Consider the following 18,620-nt stretch of genomic DNA (forward strand, 5'->3'; position numbering starts at 1 on the left):
GGCGGCGGCGGAAGCGGCGGCGGCTGCAGCAGCAGCAGCAGCAGCAGCAGCAGCAGCAGCAGCAGCAGCATGGTGAGGCGGGCGTGGGCTGGGGGTCCGGGCTGGGGTCTCTCCGCCGCTGACGGCGGCAGCGTGTCCGTGTCGTTGCAGGGGAAGCAGAAGAAGGCGCGGAAGTACGCGGTGATGAAGCGCATGATCAGCCTGCGGGACCAGCGCATGTGAGTGTGGCCGCGGCTGGGCCTGGGCCGGGCCCGGGCGGGACTGGCGGCCCCGCGGCCCGCTGGGGGTCCCGGCCCCGGCCTGCCCGCCGCCCCAGGAGTGCCTGTGTTTCCTTGCAGCAACGAGAAGGACCGGGCGAAAGCCCGCGAAAAGAAGAAGGAAGACCCGAGTGCCATCAAGGAGCGAGAGGTGTAAGTGCTGCCGGCTCGTTAGGGATGGAGGGCGGCTCGGGAGGCCACTGGTGGTGTTCCTGAGCAAAACTGTCCGAGTAGGAAATGGTGCCCCTCAAATCAAGGGATTGGGGCTTGGAAGGCAGGAGGGCTGACAGGTCACCGTCCCACGCTGCCTTGTTTCTGCTTGTCACCTTTCTTTAATTCTGTGCAAGTTGTAGGATTGGATATGTTGTTAAATGCAATTAACTTACTTTAATTTTTTGTCTTCCTGGCAGCCCCCAGCATCCCTCTTGTTTGTTCTTCCAGTATAATACCCAGTTGGGCCCCCCTTACCACATCCTGGTTGACACTAACTTCATCAACTTTTCCATCAAGGCCAAGCTGGACCTGGTGCAGTCAATGATGGACTGTCTTTATGCCAAGTGTGAGTGTCTGCATTACTTGCAGCTTCTTCTGGACTGCATAGTGCTGCCACGTGCTTGTAGTGTGCTTTGTCAGCCTCATACCACTTGCTGATGCTCACAGAAAATCTTAAAAAAAGGACATGTCCTTTAATGGTTGAGCTCATTGTTCATGGCTGTGGTAAAGCTAGATCTGTCTATAGTTTCAGTCAAACAACAGTCTTAAATGATAATGTCAATAAATGTAAAGTATTAATAACTTAAAAATCTAAAATTATCATGGCATGGTCAAATTCAGTGGGTCTACATTCTGTAACTTCACAACCTCACCACTTCTTGTAAGCTTAAAACTTTTAAGTTACATGTTACAGAGTTCCCTGATAGTTAACTGTTCCTGGGCAGATGGGCAATACTGTAGAGTTCTGTAAAGAAACACTGCTTGGTTTTAACACAAGATTTTTTTGCATGTAGGCATTCCATGTATCACAGATTGTGTAATGGGTGAAATTGAGAAGTTAGGACAGAAGTACCGTGTGGCATTAAGGTAGGTGCAGGGTGTTCTCCATTTCTTGAACTGAATGTTTTAATATAAATAAATTAAAGTATTTCAGTGATGGTGCTCTTGCACTAGCCAGTACTTAGGTTGTTACAGAGTCCCAAACTTGATTTTGTTTCTCCAGCTGTATAAGGTCAGTGTGATGGCTCGAGTTATAGATTATTTTTTTAAAAAACTAAATGCTGGATATGAGTGCACAATATTGATCTGTAAATAATTTTTCCCCCTAAGAATTTCAAAATAACACTTCCTCCTGTTACTCAAAATAGTGTGTTTCTTTTCTAATTATAGAAATTTATAATAAAGAAGTGACACAAATCTTACAGAAACTCATGTTATTCCTGTAGGAGTAGGTAGCACATACTGATAATCTAGAGCCAGGTTATTGTGTGATCTGTACAAAACCACTCCAGTGTAGTTTCTGCCCTCCAGATGTACCAGTCAAATGTATTGTTCTTTACTTTTACTTTGGCCTGTTGTCTTGTAAAGTATCTGAGTGCATCCCCTAAACAGCTTTGATGTTCCCCTTCAGAGAGGAGGTGAAGTGTTCTATATACATGGTATGAAAGATGAGATACCAGAAGTTCTAGTTCTTCCCACAGATAACTTGTTTCAGGTGACTTTGTTAGGCAAAAGCCTAACGTTGGGGATGCTGAATAAAACTAAAAAGTACTAAGAAATACTTAACCTATAATAATTAGCCAGACAGATTCCATTCACTTTTTGTTCCCCGTTTCAATTGATTGTGGTGTACCATCCACTCCATCCCTTCAGCCCTTGTTTTGAGAGGAAGCTGCTGCATGTCACAGGCAGGGTGTTCCTGTTCTCTGTACTGTGTTGCTGCACACTGTGGTCTGACTGCTGGCATGCTGCCTTATCTATCCCCTCAGAATTGCCAAGGACCCTCGGTTTGAGCGCTTGCCATGTACACACAAAGGAACCTACGCAGACGACTGCTTGGTACAGAGAGTCACTCAGGTATTTCTGTTTCTGAAAGTTACTGTGCTAACATACTAAAAATTCCTGAGCCCTCCTTGTTACTGATGACTTAAATTTCCGACGAAGTAACTGTAAATACTCAGCAAGGGGAAGTTTCAGTCCCTAGAACAACTTTATTTGAAGGTACAGCCTTCCCTCGGTGTACTTGTTGTATAGGACAGCATCAAGGAGCGCTTGGCATGGGAAAGCTGTCAGCTGGAAAGGCTTGACAAACTTTGGATTACTATTTTGACAAGCAGAAGTCTGCTGTGGAGTTCCATACCAGTCCTAGTAATGCGTCCCTAAGGACTCACAGGCCTCTTGCATTAAATGAGCTCACTGAGTAGAAGCTTTTGCTCAGCTTTGTCTCCTTCTGTGGTTTCACTGGTGTCTAGTCTGACTCGCCTCTTTTTTTTGCAGCACAAATGTTACATAGTGGCCACAGTGGATAAAGAGCTCAAGAGGAGAATACGAAAAATCCCTGGAGTACCTATCATGTATATTTCCAGGCACAGGTAAGGGACCTCCAACAGGAAGGAGTGGTGCCTGGCAGAATCCTTGTCTGACAGGGACTCTGCCACCGTGTACTTCTCTTCTGTGCTGTCTGTAGTGGAGGGTAAAGGGCGAAGTGTTTGCACAACAGGAGAAGTGTAGATGCTGCTGGGAAGAGACTGGTCATAGATCCACTTTTATTGCAATCTACATGCTCACTTGCTTTTACCTGGAAAACTAGTTCCTTTGAGGCCACTGTCTCTATAGATCAGTTTTGTTTACCAATAGCAGCAGGACTACCAGACAAATGCATTTACAGGTTTGTGAGGAAAAGAACCATTCTTGTTTCATGTAGTATTTCTTAGGTTTGTTTACCCTCAGCTATGAGATTGAATTTGCTTCTTAGATAAAAAGCAAACCAACTTGGAAGTATACAAGTGCAGCAATTTCTCCAGTATCTACAAGTACTGGTTCACTTTGTTATTTTTTTAATATGCAGTAGGACCAGTGATCCCACTGTAAAAACATTTGCTTAAATTAATTTCCTGCTCCTTCCAAAGCACTCATAAAGCCTCTTCTAGGAAGACTTTACTTACTTTTGTTTATCATATCCAGTGTTTTAATATTTCTTTTACATCATGTACAGCTAGGAGATTTATCTTGCATAGAACCTGTGCTAAAACGTTTCACAGTACTCTAGCTTTGTTTGGTAACATGGTAAGGATAGAGAGAAGTCAGAATATGGAGAGGAAAGGACGAAAGTCTTCAAATGAGATGGAAGAGATACTAGAAAGGAGGCAGTTTTGCTAGCAGCAGAGACAATGAGTCTAGTTATACACTGAGAGAGCAGTATATCAGAAATGAGGAGGTTGATTGCTATAAACTTGTCAAGTCTTAATTGGTCTAGAATTAGAACATGTCTCGGAAGATTTTTTTGTCTCAATACATCTTTGCCCTTACTCAGTGTGGCCATGAATTGTAAGTTGAATGGACAAGTGTTTTGTTGTCCATGGTGGTTTGCATTTAAATCCCAAGTCAGATCTTATAAAACCACCATTTTTTTCCTTCTCTGGAGATTGTGAGTTTTAGATATGCCTGATAATCTGAGTTTGAGGTAAAGGATAACAGTGACCTTCTGAAGGCTTTTTGCTTTCAGAAGTAATTTTTCTTCCTGGGGATCTGTGCTGCAGATAGAAATGCAGCAAAGGTTCTTGCTGTTCATTCTGCCTGAAAGCCTGTTGCTGTGTCGGGAGGGGAGCAATGTGGAGTAGGTCATCTTCATAAGTTTTCCCTCTTTATTTCTCAGATACAATATTGAGAGGATGCCGGATGATTACGGAGCTCCTCGGTTCTAACCTGCCTGGCCAAGCCATTGATGCCAGGACTCTGAGCCAGGATAAGGGTCCTTCTGGTTCCAACCCTCCTGCTTTCTTACTTGCTGAGACTCTGCTCAAAGGACTGTGGGTGACATTGGATTTCATAGCCTTGATCCTCTAAGAGAAAGCCACTTGGAAGAGTCTGTGTTTATTCATCCTTATTTTGATTCGGCCTGGTTACCTACAGTTGGGAAAAGCATATGGGAAAGAGGGGACAGCAGTGCTCAAAACATGCCTAACTCCTTCTTCATTGGGATCAATGGAAAAAGTGATTTCAGCATTCTGAATTAAATATTGGAGATGTAACTCTGCTTGAGAATGAAACCACAGAAATTTTAGAAGTTTCATATTGCTGACCCTGCAGCAGGACAAGTGTTCCTCTGGGAAGCTCCCCCACGCCTGTCCCACAGCAAATCAGAACCTACGTTCTGGAGAAAAGCCTTCAAATTTGCAGCAGTTAATGCGCCTTTTCTGGACCAGTGGTCTTGAAGATTTTAATCCAAAATTAATGGGTTTCTATTCAACTGTACAATGAATGGAACTGAGTTCAGTGTCCTGGTCAGATTCCCATGTCTGTACTGGGTTAGCTGGCAACTTGGTCCTTTTGCTTGTATGCAGAGAGTTGGTGGGAGGGCTGGGCTGCTGGGTCAGGACAAAAGTCTCCCTCTTGTTTGCTTGGCACCTAAGCACCTCAAAGCCTCATCCCCTTCCTTAGGTGTCATGGAAGAGAAGGAAGGTATCAGACTTGGACAGAAAGGAGTCAAACTGTGAAAGTCATTACTGTGGGCTGGGAGCAGAGTACGTGAGGGGAATCAGAGCGATGACTGCAGATTTGTGTGAGTCTCAAGAAACCAGCAGCATTTGCTGTAGGGAACTGGTCAGAGGATGGGGGGGAAAGAAATCATTAAGCCACCTGGAGAAGTGCAGTGGAAAAAATATTTCAAAGCTGTAACTGCATTCTCATCTCTTCTCTGTTACTCTTTAATTTTTAGCAGTATAATTTGTTCTGATTTCTGCTCTGGAGTGAGAAGAACTGAGAGATAAGAGACTACATGAGGGTCACCAGGGGCCAACATGCTGTAGGATGCTTCCTGGCCAAAATGCTGGAGCTGGGGCAAAGGGGAAGACTGAAAACTTAAATTCTTGGTATAATTAAGAACATTTCCAAACTTTAATAAAGCTTTTATCCTGTGGTGCCTTACAGTGGCTCAAGCTGCAGAGAACAGCTGAACTCTGATGTCTATGCTGGGCAGCATACAGTGGAGAGTAACACCTCTCCTCTGCTAGTCATTTCATGTCCTTGTGAAATGCCCTTACATGCTAATAACTTTCATGCTAGCATTGTGCCTCTGCAGATGCTGCAGGAAGCTTTGGGAAGATACCAGTCTTACCCTTGCACTATCTCTTAGCTTGCTGCAGGCACATCTACTACACTCGTCCCTGAAAGAACAGCATACTAATACTTTGAAAACAAAACCCTTTCCGAGCTATCACCATTGAAGTTTATCTTCACCTCCGCCCAGAAAGAGGGTAGCCAACAACCCTTGGATTTTATACTTGGTGCATAACTCTACATTTCAATAATAGTATCTGTAGTTTTCTTCTCTCAATCCAGCTCACATTTCTTTAAGCTAAATATTTAAGCGAACATGTGAAGACCATGTTTAGTCAAATGAGGACTGAGAAACTGTTGTAGGATTAGATCTGTGTAACTTGGTTTTCAGATAATTCTGGTTTTGAAAGACTTCTTCAGGTACTAGAGTTAGCTCTAGTTAACTCTAATTAGTAACTCTAGTAGAATTGTTCCTGTGCAAATAACTTCACTTGAATTAACCTTAATAGGAGACCAGAGAGGAAAGAAATGGATGCTCATAGTAATATTTGATAGAAGTCTTTCTGGTGCTGGAGAAGAGGTGAAAGGCACAGCAACATGATGAATTTGGGAATGTCTGTCTGCCAGCAGAATGCCTATTGGAGGGATTTAACAAAAATAAGTGTGTAGCATGAACCATGGGTAGGAATCAAAGCAAATGTGCCTGTTTACCAGTCCTTTACTCCTTAAATTAACATTCCTTGTAATGTGCCTTGCTTGTTTTAGTAACAGGCATAAGGCCATTGTGAAGAAGTGTTAAGAGGGTCAGCGGATGAGCAGCAGGAAGAAAACATTGGCAGTGAGCAAACCCTTCAGGAAATGTACAGAAATTGAGTATAATTGGCAAGACAGAAAAACTTGTGTATTAAGGCAAAGAGCCTGATCAGAAGAGAAATACAGGACAGGGAAGAACCATCCCAATTATCAAGTGCTTCTCCTGCTGTCCCAGGGAACCTGTGTGCCAGACCCTTAGTTCGCAGGGAGGCATTTACTCCATGCACACCATGGCATCCCAACCTCAGATCCAACTTGCAGTGTGTCAAAGGAGGAAAGTTTGTTTTCTGTATTACAGATATCGAAAGTGAGGAAGCTTTGATGTTCCTGTGAATACAGAACTCTGCTAGTCGAAACCAGAAGAGAAATTCCTTCTGACCTGACTCTGGCAGTTGGTTTAAGCCTGCACACGAGTTAGGTATCAAACAAATGCCTGCAGTGTTCCTCAGTAACTCCAGGGAATCCAGCCTCCCCCTTAACATCCTGTCTCCTGCTGTAGCCAGTTTCCATAGCCTCAGAAGAGAGAGAAAACAACAGAAAAGCCACCAAAAGCAAAGTCTGAAGTCATGCAAAGAATAGGAGAAAATCATTCCTGCCTTTCTGGGGGCCACCTGAAGGCTCAAGATCACTGCATGTTATCACCAAAGTGAAGAAACTTAAGCTGCTGATCCAAGATGTGACACTGTTTAATTGGGGGGTAACTGAAATGTGCTAGAATAGCATTTAGAGGAATGAAAAGCATTAGCTATTTGAAAATAGAATTAAAACCAGCAGGATGGCATACTTTAATGTTACAAACTGTAAAACAGTAAGAGTGCATAATGCAGACATGGTTGCTTTAGGACAAGGTAACATTGAGTAAAGCCAGTGTCTCAGGGCTGGCAGGAGCCAACTCTGCTGCTGCCCAAACGAGATTTGGGTATTGACAAAAGCATATGTCAGATTATTTGGAAGTTACTCTTCGGCCACCTCAATGTAGGCTGGAAAACAATTGCCACTGAAAATGGCTAAGTACATGTATTTCTTTGTAAGAGGCTTAACAGATTAATTTATAGTGTTAAGTAACCACAACAAATAGCAAGAATATTGGCAGAGACCTGCAGGCGTGAAATAACCTTGAGTAAACTCACCACAGGAGAACTTGCTTTGAGTGAATCAATCAGGAGGATAAATGAAGTTTGCAAGAGGAATTCCCTAGTTTGAAAGGACAGACTTTCAAAAACTTAATCAGTGAGTAAACTGGCCCAAAGACTTTGGTAATATAATGTTAAATAAGTGTACAGTGTGGGAGGAGATGGGGGCTGGAACTGCAAATGTTGTCTGGAAGTCCAGTTCATGGTGACAGAATCTTACAGAGCACTGCCCTAGACAGAAAGGGATCAATAATCGCCTCTAGATGAAAAGAAAGTATATTTATAATAGAAAAGACAGTTATGTGTGTATTAAATTAAGGTGTTTTTTTTATTGTGCTCATAATGGAGTTCACACTCTGCTTGAAGCTTGTTGTAGATTCATGAGGTGTCACATCTGTGGATTCCCTGGAATTTAAAAGCAAATGAACAAGAAGTCCCACTGATGGAACATCACAACAGGCCCTAGGTTTCACTGCCCAGCTACTAGAATGCACATGCACAAGCCCTTGTGTATTTTCTCTACAATTAGAGTTCAGCACCCTGCAGAAATCTTTGCTACCTGGCTAAAGAATATATCTGTGTGTTTAACTCCTGCTTAAGTGGGGAGAGAAACACAAGGAAAACAGCTTTTCTGCTCCTCAGGGCAGTTCCTGCTGTAATGGATGAGGCAACTCGCACATCCGCCGCTCCAGTCTTTTCCCTCTCGAGGTTCTCAGCAGCACATTCGCTAGACCCGAACCAAGAGCGTTCACATCCCTTTTAGGCGATGGAATTGCTGGCACGGCCCCTGGCCCCGCGCAGGGTCTGCACTGCCCCTCAGGGGGCTGGAGCCCGCGGCGCCGGTGTGCCGGCCCCGGGCCCGGATCGGCTGGGCTTGTGCCCACGCTCACTTCACCCTTCGATTCCCGCGGTTACTGAGCTCCGCCACGGCACCAGCGCCGAGGTGGCCGTAGCCCTGCGGGGCTGAAGCGGCACGGCCACGCCGCCGCGGGCCCGAGCCGCTGCCGGCAGACGCACAGCCCCTGACAAGGGCGGCGGAAACGTGGCCGCGGCTGCACCGGGACAACTACGGTCACCGGCGCCGCCGCCCCGGTAGCACCCGCGCCTGCTGGAGGCTGCCGAGCCAGCCCTGCAAGGGCGCTTGCGGGCCCGCGGAAGGACCCGGCGGCACCCACCTGCTCGTCGCCCCCCTTGCACAACATGGAGCCCCATTTCCCGGGTGGCTCTCGCCCGTGCCCGCCTGTCCCCCGGCGGGACCCGGCCCCGCACCGGCCCCGCACCGGCGCCGCCGCCCCTCCTCCCGCGGAGCTTGCCCGCTAGGCGGCGCGCTGCAGGTGCCGAGCAGACGCTCTAGCGTCCCGCTGCAGCTCCACTGCCCGGCGGGGCCTCGCGCCGCCCCGCGCAGGCGCGTTAGGCCGCACGCGCCGCCGCCGCGGCCTGTGGAAGCGCCGAGCTCCGCTCCGCTCCCGCCGCCGCGGCCCCGCCATGTATCCGGCCTGGGGCTTGTACGGGGCGGCGGGTTACCCGCCGCCGCCCACCTCCATCCCGCCGCCGCCGCTGCCGATCCCTCCCCCCAACGTGCCGCCTCCCGCCGTCCCGCCGATGCCGCTGCCCAGCTACCCGCCGCCGGGCCCCGCGCCCGCCACCGCCCCGCCGCCGCCGCCGCCGCCCACCGGGACCTCGGGATTCCTGAGCCTGCAGGAGCAGCACCTGGCGCAGCTGCAGCAGCTCCAGCAGATGCACCAGAAGCAGCTGCAGTCCGTGCTGCTGGGGCCGCCGCCGCCGGGGCCGCCCCCGCCGGGGCTGCCGCCGCCGCCGCTGCCCGGCTCCTTCACCGACTGGCAGCAGCCGCCGCCCCCCGTGCCGCCGCCCGTCCGCAGCTACCAAAAGCAGTTCGCCCACCGCGAGCCGCCGCCGACCCGCAAGCCGCCCGCCGCCATCCGGGAGCGCGACGGCCAGGAGCTGCCGGGCGGGCACGGGGACTGGGGCGAGCCGGTGCACTCCTCGCCGGTGCCCATGGACATGGAGCTGTCCTCGCCGCCCCAGTCTCCGCAGCCCGCCGCTCAGGCCTACCTGCCCCCCGCTCAGGCCTACCTGCCGCCCCCCCAGGCGGAGTCGTACCTGCCCCCGTCCCAGTCCCCGCCGCTCCAGCCCTACCTGTCACGGGCGCAGGCCTCTCAGCCGCCCCCCTCCTTCTCCGAGCCCCCGCCCTCCTACCTGGAGCCCCCGCCGGCCTCCGCCGCCCAGCCCTACCTGCCGCCTCCTGCCCAAGGCTACATGGCGCACCCCCAACCCTACCTGCTCCCCTCCCAGGCCTCCCCTTCCCAGCCGACTCAGTCCAGCCTGGCCCCCTCCATCCCTCCTCCGGCCAAGCCATCGCAGGCCCATTTTCCCCCGCCCCAGGCCTCCTTGCCCCTGCCCACCGCTGCCCAGCCGGAGACCTCGCAGGCTGCCGCCAAGGAGGCTGGTGGCACCGAGCAGCCGGACCCCTCCACCATGACCCCCCAGGTAAGGCAGTGCCGCCTCCGCGCTCGCCCCTGCGGCCCCGGCAGTCGCCAGGGCAGCGGTGGCGATTCATGAACCGCTGGCGGGCACCAGGTGTTGCAAAGGTCTCCGGGTCAGGGCAGTTAATAAACACTCTCTATTCGCTTCAAGGGTTTGGATGCAACTCTTTGAAGTCCGGGAACGGCATGGCTCAGGCGAGGCTTCATAAATGCTTCTTTATCCGGTGGCACTGGTTGAGATATAACAAATTGTCGTTTTTCAAGAGCAATGTAGTTGTTTAGGGAAAAGTCCAACTCCTGACTGAATTTAATTTGATTGAGGAGCTTGTTGGTCTCTGAAGAGTTTTCCAAAGTACAGCATGTGGGCAACCTGCGCTGAACCTCTGCTGGTTTCATCCAGCCTATTGTGGGATGTAAGCAGTCGGTTTGCATTTTGCACGTTGCAGGAAGAGTGCCCCTTGTCTTCATTGCTTGCTTCATTTAGTTTTCTCATGGGCTGTGTTTCAGTTGTCTGATCAGTGTAGAATTGAGACTATTTTAGTCTTATCACACATAACTAAAGCTGCAAAAGTGTTTTTTGTCGTAGTACGTAGTTGCCCTTTACTTAAACATTTGGTGCTTCATGTGATTGCCATTCCAGTATAAAATTGTATGGGCCGTGGGAGAGAAGAACATTGAAGATGTTCTGAAATGCTTTTGAGATGAAAAATATTATTAGTGTTAATGCTGTGTGTGCACGAGGACCAAAATGCCTGTCTGTATGTGACCTGTTCCAGTGAGCTTCACATGACCATTCCTATGCATGGAGCTGGAGACAGTCCAGTTGCTTAAGGTTAAGTGTGCACAGAGACATGCATGTTGAGGTCCATCTGAGGTCAGTCAGATTCTCTGAGGCTTTTACATGGGTTTAGAGGTCAGCCTGTAGAGATCCAGATGCAAAAGCAAAGCTGAAGTGCATGCCATAAACTGACTTAAGTTTAGAAGATATCTGTTTGTGGCAAATTGATCTTAAGGTTCTGATTTGAAGCTGAGCTTGTGAAAATCTTGCTGTATCATATTGAAGTCACCGACACTTCAACTTGGTTAATCGTATCCATTCAATTTCATAACAATATCTGATATATTTGGGATTGTATATTTTAAAATTTTGCACCGTAGAATTTAATCACTGCCTAGCAAAGTGGGTCTTTCAGTTCAGTAATTCAATTTTACAGAGGTTATGGGCAGTGCTGTTTGATCATTTGTAGTGATAGCAAAGGGACTCATTAAACTTCTTAATGTCAAAACCAAAATCTTGAAAAATTGCACGTAGAAAATTATGTTAATTTGGTAGTGAGGCAGCTTGCTGCCAACTTCTTAAATTATTGAACTCAAAATCAAAAGGTAAGCTGTAATTCCTGCCCCCTTAGGTAGCCTAAATTGTCAATAATGTTATTAAATTATTCCTCAACTACTTTGTCCTTTCCACAAGAGTGGCAAGTAATTAGTTATTGTGGTGCACACTTAGAAGAAGCAGAATACTGCTGAAGTTTACAGTGTCAGGTTGATGAGTGTTTATAAAAGCAACTTCCATCTCCAGTATTTTGTTTACTATCATGCAGTCTTCAGTGTTAATTCAGAAGGAATATGGTGCTGGTCATAAATTTGTTAAAACAGATTGAGATTATGTTGGCTGTCCTAGGCTGTAAAATGAGACAAGATTTGGAGCAACAAGTCCTCACACAACAGGAATAAGAAAAACCAAGCATAATGATTCTTTTTTGCTAATGATCTTAAAAGACAATTAGAGAAATACTCTAATTTGTCGTTTAAAAGATCCTGTTAAGCCTTTGTTTAAACTGGTAATTGAAAACAATTCTTTCTGTTCTCATCCCAAGGGAACAGTGGCTGCAGCCAACTAGATCAGTGTTTGTGTCTTAACATAGAAAATATTATGCAATTTGCCATGAGTTAGTGTTTCATTATTTCCCTTTCCTGTCTAAAAATAAGATACAGCTCTTTACCTTGACAACATTTGAGTTTAGCCTAGCTTCTTACATAGGTGTACAGTTGGATTAAATTGCTGATTCTTATGTTTCTCTACAGTCAGATTCATCTTTTGTCAAGTCCTATTAAAATACCTGTGGTGTTTCATTAATACTCTGATTAAAGCAGTCACAGGTTCTTGGTGGAACTGGCATAAGGGCACAAGAATGGTTGCAGCAGGTCAGACCAAAAGTACAGAATTGTATCATTCTGTCTTTGACAGTGACTAAGAGCAGATGCTAAGAGAATAATAGCAATACTTCCTAAAATATAGGAGCTGCCTTAGCTGCAACTGCTGTCTTTATTTTTTAAAATATTTTTTCTTCTGTGAGCTTATGGAGATGTATCTTAAATCCACAAAATTTTAGCCTTTGCAATGTTATCTGGCAGGGACTTTGGAAGCACAAAGCCATCTCAGGTGAAGAGCTGCCTCCCACGTTTCAAATCTGTGTCCTACTAGCCTGATTTGATGCTGGATATTTCTTGTGTTGAAAGAGATACTGAACTGCCAGTTCCTATTCTGGTCTCTTTAAGAGGCACACTACTTGAGTGTTGAGATAACTTACCTTTAGTCTTTTGTTCATTATGTTGGTGACATCTTACAGTGCTTTGAAGCTACTGTCATCTGCCTAGAGTACTCTTAATTCTATCCTGAAATATTTAAAACTGAAAGCTTGTTCCCTTCTTAAATGGTTAATTTTTTGGGTGCAACCATATCTATTTACCTCTTCAACTCTTGAGTTAATCAGAATTAATGAGAATTGAAATGATAAATAATCCTCCCTAAATGCTGGTTCTGATTGTTCTTTTTGCTTTCCGCAGCCTTTATGTGAATGCCTCCACCACAGTTTCTCAGCTGTCATTTTCACTCGACTTGATGCCTGTGTTCTCTGTCTGTCCTCTTCAACATTTTTGCACATTTCCTCATTTTTCTCTTTACTGCTCTTCTATTCATACTTGTCCTCCACTTTCCCTTCATTTTACCTAAGCAAGTCTCATAATAAGTACCTATAGTTGTTAGGAGTAATAAGCACTAAATAAGTATGGTACTTAGGTCTAGTAATTTGGCTTATTATTGGCCATCTTTCTGCTTTTCATTATTGTTCTCTTTAGTTGTAAGCTCCTTGAGGTAGGAAATAAATTAATCTTTGGGTACTGTGCCTCACCATAGTGGTTTCTGAATTTTGATTCCATCTTCTGACATCTATTGCCATTCTGTTGATGAAGTGAGTTTTCCCTCTAAACAGATTTGAAAACTTTATTCTAGAGTATCGTTCTAGTGGCTGTCATGAATTAATCTTCATTATTTTTCCTGTGAAACCTGTCTTAGAAAATTTCTGTCTGTTGTAGGAACAGCAGCAATACTGGTACCAGCAGCACCTGCTTAGCCTGCAGCAAAGAGCAAAAGCCCATGCTCAAGGACAGCAGCAAATGAAAGGTCCAGTGAAGGATGCATCTGAGCAGAGAGCAAAGTCTGAAGAAGGGAAAATGAGTGCATCAGCTCAGCAGTCTGAACCTCCTCCACTTAATGAATCCCTGCCTTCAGCTTCCAAAGAAGATGAGTCTTCTCTTATATCCACTGAAACTCAGGTAGGCTTTGTAAAGTGATGTAATTTCATTTGTTGTGGTAGATAGAACAAAGAAACAGGAAGATAATGCCATCAAATTCTCATTTATATTGTGTAACAATAACTAAATATGGTAAAGCAGTATTAAAAGAGCATTTGCTAAGGCTGCACCAGTTTAAAAAAAAATTACAGTTCTTGTAAATAGACTTAGTTACCCACACACGCACAAAGTAAGTCTTACTTGCACCTTCCCCAGCATTGTCATACCTAAGTGCAAAATCAGGTGCTTGGTAGATGAGGAATGCTACCCCTAAGACACTATTTCTTAGTTCCTCTCTGGCAGTTTTTCAGTTCTGGCTCCTTCTCTGTGTGTTATAGTTTGTCTGAAAGTCAAGAACTTTGCAGAGAATGTTTTTTTTCAGCATGTTTAATAACAATTACTGTATAATGGATGGAAGTAATGATTGCTGTTTGAACAGATTACTGTAGGGTAGTTGATTACCCTACAGCATGTGCTTTAAGTTAAAAGTGTGTGAGTTCCTACCAAGTGGCAAAAATAAGACACTTGAAGTTACTTTACCTCATGAAAAAGCACTGTTGTCTCATATTTGCTGGGAGTAACAGATAACAGATCTGCATTATTCTCTTTCCTGTAGGTGGTTTCTCTGTGTATGAATACCTTAATTGCCATCAACCTAACCTGTTGACATTAAGAATAAATGAACTAAAAATCCACATTCCAGAATCTGTAGGTGGCCAGAACACCGAAATATAGAGTGATAAAATAACAAACAGTGAAAAAGTTACTGTAAAATGGGTAGTGGTCAAGTACGTTTTTCTAGTGACAGAAGAAGCTTTCCTTAATTTATAGTATTTGCCTTTTTCTCTAGCTCAATATTGAACCTCCTGATGACCCTGAGGAAGATTTGAGATTGCAGCAATTGCAAGCAGCAGCAGCTCAGTGGCAGCAGCATCCCCAACAGCGGGTTGGATTTCAGTATCAGAGAATAATGCAGAAGCATGCCCAGCTACAGCAGATAGTACAGCAGTATCAACAGATCATGCAACAGCCTCCACACTTACAGGTGAAACATTAAGTGTTTGACTGCTAGGTCAGCCAGGAAGTACATCATAGTCTGCTAAAAAACAAGTAGTTGACTAATTTGTCATGGTTGGCTCATTTGTCTGGCTACTTTTTTTTCTGGGGTAGAAGTCTATATCCCCTTTTCCTACTGTCACTCAAGTTCAGAATGTAAAAAGAATTGATGGATGGTGGTGAAGCTTCACAATGTTGTGTAGTATAAAAATAAATATGTACAACAATGAAGTAAACATAGATGTCAAAAATACACAGTTAAAGTAATTAAGAAAAATCACTGCCTCATGTTATTTTTCATTCAATCAGTGAAACAAAATATGAAGTCTTAATAAGTTTGGATAACTTTATCAGTGTTGTAATCTTTAAGCCTTTAAGTAGAAGTTGATTACTGTATTAGAGATTTGAGTCAGCTTTTTCTGGGTTGCTGGAGTTTGTACATAAAGCATTTCTTTGTAGCTTGGGCTGTCTGCTTTTTTAAAATAAATCTCTTAAGTGTAAACCCTAAAAATGTCAGACAAGATCAAGTGGTGGATGTTAGAACATGTATCTACACATAATGAAAGACAGTACCACTTTGAAGGAGGCTTCATTATGCAAATAAGAATATCTGGCAGAGGCCTGTTGAAGAATAGTTGCTGACAATTGAAGGTTAATAGCAGAAACTGTTACCTTGAGAGATAGCCATGTACTGTATATATTGAAAGCATGAAGGCTGATCTGGGCTTTAGCCATTGTTAGTGTCCAGGAATAATACAGCTGAGAGGCCTTTGATTATAGCTTTCATCATCTGTCATGTTTATAAAAAAAATAGTGCCTTTTATACTGAAATGTCCTCTAGTCGTAAAATGTGTAAATTGTCACAATTACTTTAGAAATCACAGTTGGTGATGGCTTTTGTTTCAGTGTAGATCTTCCTCAAGCTTCTGCCCGTCAGAAATTGTGGTATTACAAGTGATACTGAAATATGTGGCTCTGAGAAGAACTAAGATGGTGTTTTGAAGCTATTCTTGTCTTCTCCTTGCAGACAATGTCGGTGGACATGCAGCTGCGACATTACGAGGCACAGCAAAAACAGTTCCAGCAGCTTCATAAAGATTGGGAGCGATCAATGAACCAACAGTGGCAGCATCAGCTTCAAACCTACCCTCATAAAGGCCAGCTTCAGGAGTATGAGAAACAGTGGAAAGCATGGGATGAACAGATGAAGGTCACTCAGTCCCATCTGCAGGAGAAAGTGAGCTCACTCCAAAATTTGAAGAATCAGTATCCTGCAAATGTGTCACTGCCACCTCCGTTTGTTCCATATTCTCAAACCACTCAAGGTGGCATTCCTATTATGCCTCCAACTTTACCTTCAGCCACACCGCCACTGGTCCCTCCGCCTCTCTCTTCTGCTTCCCAGCTATCTAATTCCTCTGTCCCTTCAGGATCCAGTTCTCAAAGCACTCAGTCTACTGAGACACCAAGGCCAGCTCTGCTTCCTACCCCTGGTACCTATGCATCAAAAATAGGTAGTTCAACTGTCTATTCACCTTATCATTCTCAAGGAAGTTCATCCTTTGGCTCGTCGGATCACGGAAAGTCTCAAGTTTATCTTGGTAAACAAACTGTCTCTGTTTCATCTGAGCAAGGGTGTGGGGAACTGAAAACCACTTCTGCAGTGTCTTCCACGCATGCACCTACCATGCAGGATAAACCAGTGAGGTCAGGTGGATTGCTTCCAGATCCTCCCAGATCAGCACGTTTTGAAGGCCCCAGAGGTCCTAGGTAAGGATGTTTTTGTTGGTTTATACCAGTTCCATGATAGAAGACTTCCAGTGAATATATTAAGAAATGAAATATGTATTTTGTTCTCAGATCTTCCTGAGGTCATGTGAGGTGTGCTGCTTTGGTGGTGATTTTGTTTTTAATGGATGTATACCATGCTCTGCATTTGTCTTATTAAAGCAAGGAGAGATACATGCCTTTCATCTGAGCATTATCTAGAGTAGAATTCTTTTTTTTTGTAGTGAAATGCTCCAGCACACTGCACCCTTTTCATTCCCAGAGACATAATATCCCTTTTGTGAGAACAGGAAGGTTGTTGGAAATATTTGATATCTTTGCTGTCCTTAGCTTGAAGATGGTAACTCACATTTGAAAGAGTGATCCTATATGAAAAGTTATTTAAATTCCTGGCATTTTGTCTGTAGTACTTAGAACACAGTTTAGGAAAATCTAAAGCAAAAATGTTGAAGGATTGTTTTTCAAATTGTTACTATATATGGTAGCACTTTAATGTAGGCATTGTGAAAGGGATTCAGATATATATTCAGTGGAATGTACTAATGTAGCAGTTATTGGCAATTTAGATGCTGGTTGTTTTTTTTTTTAGAAATGGTAAAAAGTACTATTTGTAATCCAAGTTTTGTTGCGGAAATGAAGATTTTAAGCTGTTCACCAGTACTCTTCTAGTGTGAGAGAGTTGTGCAGCTGTACAATTGTCTTATTCAGTGCACTTTTCAAAATGGCCATTTGGTATGAGAGGTGGTGCTTGTCTTAAGTACAAATCAGTGGTTGCCACTAATTCTTTTGCATGACATTGTGGTCTTAATTTTGAAGGCTGCTGCCTTTTATCTTTTGGTAAGATACAGTTTTTGTCGAAGTGGATGGCCTGCTGCCTTCGTGTAAAGCTACCCTAAAAATCAGTGTTCTGTGTCCTTTACGTAGTTTTATATCTGCTGTATGGTTTGATCCAATAACTTGGAATGTTTTTCTTTCTTACTTGACATGGTATCAGGTTGCAAAAACATCTGTTCTCTCTAGTCCTTAGTTCAAGACAGGTTGAGATGCCTACTGAATCAGAGAACATAATTGTTCTGTTATGTTTTTCTATCCTTACATACTTTGCTAGACTTTACAATCATATCTTCATGTTTGTTTCCCTTCTCTTCGCTTCCAAGGTTATATTGAATAATAATTCATTAATTTCTAGCAGTGTAAATGATTTTTTTTATTACTTAGAATAATTTTCTACTTCCTAATGTTTTTTAAGAAGTCTTGTTTCTGGTCTTGGGGATTTGCTTGATGTACAGTTCTGAACAGACTGTTTTCATTATTTGTTTTTTGGGAGGGTTGCTTTAGAGCTCAATAATGTGTGATGATAGGCTATGGATAATCACAGATACCTAGAATGCACATGCAGGACCTCTGGCTTTGAGCATACTTACAGGATTTAATTAACACTGGAGCTTTTGTGCATTCCTGTGTTGTGTTTGCATGACTACGCTAGGGTTTTATCAAAGCTTTCCCAAAAATATGTTTATTTCTTCTCAATATAGTTAGTAGTAGTTACAGTTAGTAGAACAGAGAGTCCAGAGACACAAAAAAACACACACAAACCCTCCACTTCTTTTCAGCAAATAACTTTGCTCAAGAAACTCTAAAGAATGGACTTAAATGAATTTTCAGAATTTTGGAGATGAAGTGTGGCTTACAATATCCAACCTTCTTGTAAAAGCTGATCCTTGCAATCTAAGTTATCTTGCCACTGCACTTTGTAATTTCTTATTTTTTCTCTTCCTGTGCATCTTGACATGACCCTACTCCCAAAAAAAGGCCATTTACTATATTAACTTATTAGGATTATTAAAATTCTTTGAGGTTGTGTAGATGATCATTTGGTAAATTGCTTACTGAAACAACAAGTTCTGCAACAAGTCAGCCATTGTTGGTAACCATACAGTAATTATTTAACATCCACAGAATCATAGAATAGTTTGAGTGGGAAGGGACCCAGAGGTCATCTAGTCCAGCCACCCCTGCAATGAGCAGGGACATCTTCAATTAAATCAGGTTGCTCAGAGCCCACTCCAGCCTGACCTTGAATGTTTACAGGGATGGGGCACCTCTCTGGGCAATCTGTTCCAGTGTTTCACTACCCTCGTTGTATTTTTTTTCCTTACATCTAG

At 44.3% G+C, this 18,620-nt stretch overlaps 2 protein-coding genes across 12 annotated transcripts in view; both read left to right on the top strand.

Moving 5' to 3' along the window:
- Positions 1-11: 11 nt before the first annotated feature.
- On the top strand, positions 12-5,396 carry FCF1 (FCF1 rRNA-processing protein). The gene is made up of 8 exons (XM_051621345.1): positions 12-72; positions 151-218; positions 339-410; positions 668-816; positions 1,265-1,337; positions 2,240-2,327; positions 2,748-2,842; positions 4,126-5,396. Exons 1-8 carry the CDS (start codon positions 70-72, stop codon positions 4,172-4,174), a joined length of 597 nt encoding a protein of 198 aa, XP_051477305.1. The 5' UTR covers positions 12-69; the 3' UTR covers positions 4,175-5,396.
- A 3,507-nt stretch (positions 5,397-8,903) lies between these two features.
- The window catches only part of YLPM1 (YLP motif containing 1), a 47,698-nt gene continuing 37,981 nt past the window's right edge, over positions 8,904-18,620 (top strand). For all 11 annotated transcript variants that reach the window (XR_007889690.1, XM_051621330.1, XM_051621333.1 and 8 more), the window contains exons 1-4: positions 8,904-9,982; positions 13,354-13,593; positions 14,462-14,656; positions 15,695-16,437. Coding sequence is in view for 10 of the 11 variants with exons in the window: in XM_051621330.1 (XP_051477290.1) it covers positions 8,960-9,982; positions 13,354-13,593; positions 14,462-14,656; positions 15,695-16,437 (2,201 nt within the window). In the remaining variant the exon portion in view is untranslated. The remainder of the gene's footprint in view (positions 9,983-13,353; positions 13,594-14,461; positions 14,657-15,694; positions 16,438-18,620) is intronic.

The sequence above is a fragment of the Apus apus genome, chromosome 5 (genome assembly GCF_020740795.1).
Source record: "Apus apus isolate bApuApu2 chromosome 5, bApuApu2.pri.cur, whole genome shotgun sequence".
NCBI lineage: Eukaryota > Metazoa > Chordata > Aves > Apodiformes > Apodidae > Apus > Apus apus.

Coding starts and splice junctions, on each gene's coding strand:
- FCF1 (XM_051621345.1), top strand. Junction 219..338: donor AGCCTGCGGGACCAGCGCAT/GTGAGTGTGGCC, acceptor GTTTCCTTGCAG/CAACGAGAAGGACCGGGCGA. Junction 2,843..4,125: donor ATGTATATTTCCAGGCACAG/GTAAGGGACCTC, acceptor TTTATTTCTCAG/ATACAATATTGAGAGGATGC.